Genomic DNA, 8,259 nt, shown 5'->3' with positions numbered 1-8,259 from the left:
TTATTTATTAAAAAAACTGATGAAAATAAATAATTTTTTAAATTGAACCAAAAAAAATTCAAAAATTCAAAACAAATTCTCACAGACACACACATAATACGAAACCAGCTAACATTCCAAAACTTAGCCTGTAATCAAAATTGATCTGCTAAATATTTTAATCTTTCCACTAAACTGCCTAGTTGCTCCAATTTTCACCACTTTTCACCATCGCCACGCAAAGTTTATCTTTCATTCTAAATGGTACGACCACACAACAATATTTTAATATTTATCGTTTCTTTTCTACCCACTTTTATATTGGGACAAAGACGTAAAAGAAAGATTCATTTACAGATTTCACTTATAAAATTAAATTGCCGAGTCAAGGTAAAGATGACCAGCGTAGACTTTGTTATGCCACTGGCCCACACAAACAAAAATACTATATAATAAGTTTCTGGAGAGCCTGCGAACAACACAGAGTTCAATACACGTGAAAATGAAGATGAAGATGGCTTTAAGTTTAGTATGTCCCCTCCTACTTTTGTTTCTCTCTGCACTGCCTTGCTATATTTCTTTGCTGCATTCTCCTTCTTATTACTCTGATCAACAAGCTCTTCTCTCTTTTAAGCATTCACTTTCTCTCGACCCACACAATTCTTTGTCCGATTGGTCTCCCCATCATTACCTCTGCAACTGGACTGCTGTGGCCTGCTCTTCTCGTCACCAACGTGTGCTTTCCTTGAATCTCACAGGTATGTCTTTAGCAGGCCCCATCTCTCCTTTCCTTGGCAATCTCTCTTTTCTTAGAGTACTTGTTCTTAGGCATAATAGCTTTCATGGCCAAATTCCTTCTCCAATTTTATTTCAATATTTCCAACAATTTATTACAAGGTTCTATTTCAATAATGAGTAAAATGGTAATGGTCCAATCTATAGATGTGTCTGTCAACAGGTTCTCAGGAAAGATTCCAGACCTGCTATCAAGTTGCACAAACTTGCAGTATTTGAATCTTTCATGGAATTCATTTGATGGCCTAATACCAACATCACTCACAAGTCTAAAAAATCTTCAGGCTATTGATCTCTCAAGCAACAATTTGTCAGGTACGATCCCAATGGCTTTCCAAGAAATGAAAATGCTTCAATATATCTATCTCTCTTCAAACAACTTAATAGGAGAAGTTCCGAAGAGAGGAGTTTTTGCAAGAATTGATAAGTCAGCAGTTTCTGGAAATGTTGGCCTCTGTGGTGACTGGATTAAATTACAACCATGCTTTGATTCCAAAAACAAACAATTCTTGTTCTCTAAAAAGGTGATAATACTAGTTGTGATTAGCATTGCAATCTTCATCATGTCTTCTGCAGTGTTCCCATTTTTTTATAGGAGGAATACAAATCAGAATATCCCAAACCTCAACTTTGGGCCTGAAAGGATTTCACATGAAGAGCTTGTATATGCAACTAGTGGATTTAGCCAAACCAATCTATTAGGAGTTGGTAGTTTTGGATCTGTTTATAGAGGGATTCTCAAAAATGGTACAAATATTGCTATTAAAGTTCTCAATTTGCAGGATGAAAATGCTATCGAAAGTTTTGAAAGAGAATGCAATGTGCTAAAGAGAGTTAGGCATCGCAATGTGATCAAAATTATTTCAGCATGTTCTAACCTTGATTTTAGAGCATTGGTTCTTCCATTCATGTCAAATGGAAATTTAGAGAGATGGCTATATCCTCAGGGAGGAGATGAATGCAGATTAAATTTGGCTGACGATTAAGAATAGCAAAGGAGATAGCACAAGGAATGGAATATCTACATCATTATTGCTTTGTTAAAGTTATTCATTGTGACCTGAAACCTAGTAATGTGTTATTAGGGAATGACATGACTCCACATATAGCAGACTTCGGCATTGCAGAACTCTTATTTGAGAATTCAATGAATTCATTGACTTCTACAACTGCACTAAAGGGATCTATTGGCTACTTTGCACCAGGTATAAAATTTTGTATTATCGCAATATATATTGTCATTGCTTGTATTTTATTTTATATGATTATTTCATATGGATTGAGAATCATAATTAGTAATATTATATTGCAGAGTATGGAGTTGGTGGAAACATTTCAACAAAAGGGGATGTCTATAGCTATGGAATTCTACTTTTAGAATTGTTGACAAGGAGGAGACCAACACATACCATGTTTGTAGAAGGTATTAATCTACCAAAATGGGCTAGTATAGATTTTCCAAATAAAATTGAAGAAGTGGTGGACAACCAATTGCTTAGAGATGTTAATGAGTCAAATAAAGCAATGGTGTTAACATGCCTTAGTCAATTTATGCAAGTAGGATTGGTTTGCACAAGGGAGCTGCCGCAACAATGTCCGAATATGATGGAGATAGTTGAAAGATTAGAAAAAATAACAAGTGCATTTCTCGGTACTCCAAGAGATTTTCATTTGCCAATAAATATCTTACCTTTGCTTGAGAGTACAAATGAACCAAGAAATTGTAATTCAAGGAGCCCTGGAAATTGGTCTACATCTACATCTTAGCTCTTCACTCAACTAATAGCAAGTGTTAAGTATTCCTGCCTTGTTTTGTCATAAAATATTTCTTATAGAAAACCCTTTTCAATAATTTACTATATGAGTTTAGTCTATTGTGCATTATGCAAGTTTAGGGAGAAAATTAATGCTATAATTTTTCACCAAAAATATTAATTTGACATGTTATATATTAACTGAATATTTCAATTTTTTACAAACAAAGGTAAAATGGTAAATTTTCTTGTTAAATAGAAATAGTAATGATCAATGTAGAAATAGTTAATCTAAAATCTCTAGATTACTAATTAGTTAGAAATTAACTAATATTCTTGAATAATAAAAGAAATTCATCCTTCACTTTACTTACGAGTTGCCAGTGAAGATTTCAAATATACATGTCATGCAACTAATTATAGCACAATCAGTTTTATAGAAATTAATTTAATCTACAAATATAGCATTGCTGATTGCAAAGGGGAGTGAAAGGCATTTTTTAATATAAATTTGCTGGCAATCATGGCACACACTCAGGTTCTCGACAATCCTTATGCTCTTCTTCCAAATCATTAGTGCAATTTTTATGTCAGGCATATTACCTATTTCAGCAGTACAATTGAAATCTAATATGTTTTTTCATTTTTGTAACTTTTATCATTGTTCTAACCTTTTCATATCATTTCATTTGTGGTCAGTCTTAAACCACACATATTAAGCAACATATTAAGCTTAGAGAATATTAGTCAATTCTGAGTGCTTAACACTTTTAAACCTAGAACTCAAAGCTTAGTGTATGTGATTTAAGACGTCCATCCATCTACCAGCCACTGAATAGATATTAGACAAAAGCACATAATGCTGATAATTCCTATGCTTGAACCGATACCCTACACAGCCAAGGAGATGAACCATGCACCAATAATGCTTCATAACAGCAACAATGTGAAATTTCCTCATTCATGTATAAAAGTATTGCCATCCATCCTATCTCGTGTTTCATCATTGAGAATGCAGAAAAACACAAACAAGGGTAACAACATCCTACCTCGTGTTTCATCAACGAGTTGAATAACTTCTATTACATAGTCATGTATAGCATATATTACAATAATTGCACTCCATGGAACTACATCCTTGGTGGGCGTCTTGTCAAACACTTACTGGTGAGCAGAACAGGGTTCAGGGTTTTGCTTTACTTACCATTTGAAATATCCCATATAGCTTTAGTTCCTTATCAAACCACTCATTACGAATAAATGCAGCAAAAAATTTGTTTCATGACATAAAATTTCATTATGCCGTCTCCTCAAAGAGCTTCAGTGCCTCTTCCACATGACCATTCTGTGCATATCCTGCCATCAATGTAGTCCATGAAATTTTCGTAAATAGTTCTAGAATTTCATTGAAATACCCATTATCCAATTACCCAACCATCATTGCATTTCATGAAGCTGTTTCTTGCTTAGACAATTTGTTATACAGTTTGCGTGCATCGTCTATAATCCTACCTTTAGATTACATGTAAATAAGATCATTACTGACATAAACATCCGAATTAAGCACACATCTAGTCATATTTATTGAACAAGTTTACAGTGCTCCAAAGCTTGCATACAACACAAGATGATAAAATACAATCAAAGGTGAACTCACTTGGCTTAAATCCTGCTTGCTGCATTTCATAAAACCAGCTCAAGGGTAGTTAGTTGCAATCAATGGATTCCAGGAGACCACATCATTGTATAGTCTCCATCTCCAGTATTCTTCGACCATCTCCAAACTACAACACTTAGCATATAACGAGATAAGCTTGGTACCTATATTAATTTCAGGGGTAAATCCAGTTAGAATGATTTGGGTGTGGACTAGTTTATCTTCTGGAAGAGCTTTGAACTTGAGGCAACTCTGCAAGAGATAATTTCACAAGAAGAAATCCAAATGGTAAAAATACATAGTGTGAAGGGCTTCTTTCAATCAACCCTTCTTACAGAGTGTTTTGGCATTCTCAATAGTGAGCCTAGTGGCATTGCCATTAATTTGTTTCATGGCAATTTTTTGATAGTGATGAATAGAAAAGGGAGCAAATTGGTCATTTTTCTCCCTGAATCCATGGTCTTATAATGCGGAGATTGGTGTTCATTGTTCAGCAGTGACAATACCCTTTGGATTACATGGTGCTTTCGTAGTCCATTAGAATCAGATAAAACTTCTAAAACTAAATCATAATTTTTTTCCACAAACTCATTACTTGACCAGACCTTTTCGTTACCAAAAGCCATTGATAAAACACCTCGGGAGCAAAGTTATCATATTTAGGTGCTAATATTCTATGAGACAACAAACTGCATAAAATTTCTGCATGAAATTGATGTTGTGTTCTAAATCAACCACAACTTCTTCTTCATGATATCCATTTTCAGTGCACACTCGTAAAATGCACACCCCTGCTTCTCATTTGCTTCCATCCTCTGTTTCCTCAAATATCTTTTGGTTAACTTAAAAATTGTGCAAATTTCTTCTGTGTTCAATCTAACTTTAAATTTATGATTATGAAATCTAAAAATAAATTGGAAGTAATCTGTTATATTTTCTTAATTAGTAATCTATCTACAAAACTCCTTTTGCATGTATTACATATGGAAATTCTTCCTTTCCGTTTACATTTGAAGGGCTAAAACGTATTCCATGTTGAAAATGGAATTTTGTTAAAAAATGCATTCCATCCTAATCATGGAATTCTATCGAAAGACGTATTGCTTGAATACAACATTCTCTGCATTCTGTTAAAATAAAATACTAATTGCTTTAATATTTGCAAAGTTTTTTATATATTAATAATTGTTATTATTTTAGTAAATTTATCAAATAGTAATTGTTGATTTAACTCTAGTTATTATTATAGAGCTTCTGGATTTGATTGTGTCAGCAAGTTTTTTACCATCAACGTTTTAGATCACAGTTTGTGATCTATCATCAAAATAAAAGAGAGCTCAAGATGTGAAATTTCAAACGTGAAATGTCTAGATTAAATCTATATAGCTTAGAGTTTGGTGGAATTGTATACTATTTGAACTGCATGTACAATGTTTCTACCAAAAGATTTGTGTAATAATAGGAACTTCTATTTGAAATGTAAAATCAACCAAATTTTGAATTTGGTAGATCTTCAAGAAGTAAACTTAAACTAAAATTACTAAGGGATAAATTCAGATTGACTAAAATAAACTTAAAGTTATTCATATTTAGGAAAAAGAAAATTTATATGATCTTTTATTGACATTTCATTATGTGATTTTAAGTAAATCTTTGTTGATCTAAATTTTATAAGTTGTTGCTCATGAAAATATATTTTTTGTGATATTTCTCATGGAGGTGAAGAATTAGAATTTCATAGGGGGTTCATGAGAAAAATGAGTTCTTGTTTTATTAATTCATTTCTTGTCACGTGTGTCTTAGAGGGTCAATGTTAAGAAAAAACCATTATAAAAGGCTATTGAAGCAAAATTTATAAAACCATTGGAATATAAAAGTGATTCATTGTGGTAAGTAGGTACAGGAGATGGTTGGAAAATACATGGAACACTCATGGAAGGAGGTATGATAGGAATTTCTTCAAGACTAACATGTGTGGGATTGACATTTTATGTAGATGTAGCCATGGCAAGTGGAGTATAATTACACGCATTAGGAAAATAGGTTTAGTGGTTGACCTTGTTAGAGTTTACTAATAGGTTCAAATTTGACATAAACACTTATCAAAGGTTTCAAAAAATTTCTTTAAAGAAAGTAACCCATGACATTCTATAAAAATTATCAACAACCATCATAAAATGCATGTCACCATGTAGACTATTTGTCCTCATTGGTCCACATAGATCTATGTGAACCAGCTCTAATGGCTTTATGTTAAAATAGTCCTTTGTAATAAAATTAATGCATGGAGTGTGATTTGTGAAATCATTAAGCTCTCTGATCTCTATTCCTCATTTTTTTTCCTTTTCTACATTTTTTCAGTTTCATTCTTTTGGTTTTTTGTGATTTGTTTTCATATCCATCTTAGGAGATTTCACAAAGCCACTTCTACAATGCCTTGTAATGTTTCCAAAGTTGTTACACTTGTAAAAGTAATTTTTATAATTAAACAAAGGTGCAAATGTATTTTTTCTAACAAAGTTATTCGTTCTTGTGAGAAACTTTCTACAATATAATGCCTTGTGACCAAATTTATTGCAATTAAAATAAAGACTAGAAAAATAATAGTTGAACATGGTATTATTTGATTGTCCTAATTTGTTTCTTTTAGATCTCTATCTCTATCTGCAAACCTAAATGAGAGCATTATCTTCTTTCTTTCTCTCCTCGGTAAGCTTGGAATAATCAAATCTTGAACTTTTAGAGGCATTATGATATGGATACTTTGTAATTATCTTCATGGGATGCTTAGTAACCTTAGTTTTCCTATTTTTATCAAATCCAATGCTAGACTTGATATGTGGTGATCCCTAATTGAACTTATGATCTCATCTACAATCTCAATGCTTTTCCCAAACTTCAAATTCTTGCTTAGTTGAATATTTTCTTTTTCCAAATATTTTCACAATCCATAGAATTTTTCCATTAAATTTTATATTATGATTTCTTCTACCCTCTTAGATTCTTCTATATAAAATTTTAGATCTATTATTAGTTTCATAATTTTTTCAAGACTATTTTGTGATTCCTTTTTTAAGTTTCTTGATGTCTTTCTAGGAATAATATAGTTCTTTCTCATAATCCACTTCATCATCATCTCTGAAATTAACATTTTTTGCATTACATTCTAGGGTTTCCATCACCATGAATAGATCTCATTCCTATTCAATTTCATTTCTAAACGACCATTGATCATATTCATTGAAATAGTAGCAATATTATTTAGAACATAAGATTTTATCATGCTTTTGAAAATTAGTCATCTTATGCTTTGATTTACTATTGCTCTTTCAATAGGAATGGTGCTCCTTCTCTTCATGATTTATTTTTCTATGTAGAGACTTGAAAAGAAAATGACCAATTTTATTTGTTCAATTGAAATATTTGAAAGGTAAAGTACCTTTATATTTTTCAAAATCTCTTTGTAGCTTCCTTACAAAGTTTGCTTCTTCCAAATCTAAATCACGACTAGGATCCAACTCTTCAACCTTCTTTGGTTCCTTGAAAGCTACCTCTTTCATTGAAGATTTATAATTCACAATCCTCATTTCATACATGTAATTAGTATTCCTTCTAATGAATCCATAGTGAAAGTGCTCATATTTTTAGCCTCTTCAAGTACAGGAAAAATTGAATCAAACCTTGGGGGAAGGGATTTAAGAAACTTTTTCACAATCATTGCTTCTTTAATTTTTCCACCAAGTTCATATACTTGGAGTTGGCATGTGGAAACATTCTATTCTTCCTTCATTTTTAGACCCTCAAACTATCCTCAATAGGTTTAAATCTTTTCTTTCTTGATCTTGTCATCTCCATAAATGTTATGTAATTTGTCTCAAAGTTCTTTTGTGGTCCTGCAATGCATTAGCTTAACAAATTTAGAGTTATATAGGCAACATATAATAAAATTTCTCTTACCAACATTATTGTCCCAAAATTTCTTTATGGCCTAATCTCTAGAGAAATTTTTGAAATTTCTTAGCTATCTACAATCACCTACAAAAAATTAGACCCTAAAGCTATAAATTAGTCTTT

The 8,259-nt window shown here is 32.1% G+C and overlaps 2 protein-coding genes across 3 annotated transcripts; both read left to right on the top strand.

Annotated features, from left to right (window-relative positions):
• The first annotated feature begins 899 nt into the window (after window positions 1–899).
• Window positions 900–1,760, top strand: LOC131875035 (receptor kinase-like protein Xa21). The gene has a single exon (XM_059219036.1). The coding sequence runs from the start codon at window positions 900–902 to the stop codon at window positions 1,758–1,760; it is 861 nt and encodes a 286-aa protein (XP_059075019.1).
• Window positions 922–2,582, top strand: LOC131029119 (putative receptor-like protein kinase At3g47110). Of its 2 annotated transcripts, XM_059218669.1 has the most exons (3): window positions 922–1,979; window positions 2,087–2,197; window positions 2,336–2,582. In XM_059218669.1, the coding sequence occupies exons 1-3, from the start codon at window positions 1,787–1,789 to the stop codon at window positions 2,539–2,541; spliced, it is 510 nt and encodes a 169-aa protein (XP_059074652.1). In that variant the 5' UTR covers window positions 922–1,786; the 3' UTR covers window positions 2,542–2,582. The 2 variants fall into 2 exon arrangements, with proteins under 2 accessions (XP_059074652.1, XP_057815500.1); XM_057959517.2 differs by having other exon boundaries at window positions 2,087–2,582.
• Window positions 2,583–8,259: the final 5,677 nt, after the last annotated feature.

The sequence above is a fragment of the Cryptomeria japonica genome, chromosome 4 (assembly GCF_030272615.1).
Source record: "Cryptomeria japonica chromosome 4, Sugi_1.0, whole genome shotgun sequence".
Lineage (NCBI taxonomy): Eukaryota > Viridiplantae > Streptophyta > Pinopsida > Cupressales > Cupressaceae > Cryptomeria > Cryptomeria japonica.
Note: the sequence above shows the minus strand (reverse complement) of the source record. Positions and strands in the feature narration are given on the sequence as shown.

Excerpts from the sequence above, each read along its gene's own strand:
- LOC131875035 (XM_059219036.1), top strand. The coding sequence starts at position 900 with ATGGTAATGGTCCAATCTATAGATGTGTCTGTCAACAGGTTCTCAGGA.
- LOC131029119 (XM_057959517.2), top strand. The coding sequence starts at position 1,787 with ATGGAATATCTACATCATTATTGCTTTGTTAAAGTTATTCATTGTGAC. Across the intron at positions 1,980-2,086 it reads TATTGGCTACTTTGCACCAG|AGTATGGAGTTGGTGGAAAC; the intron begins GTATAAAATTTT and ends ATTATATTGCAG.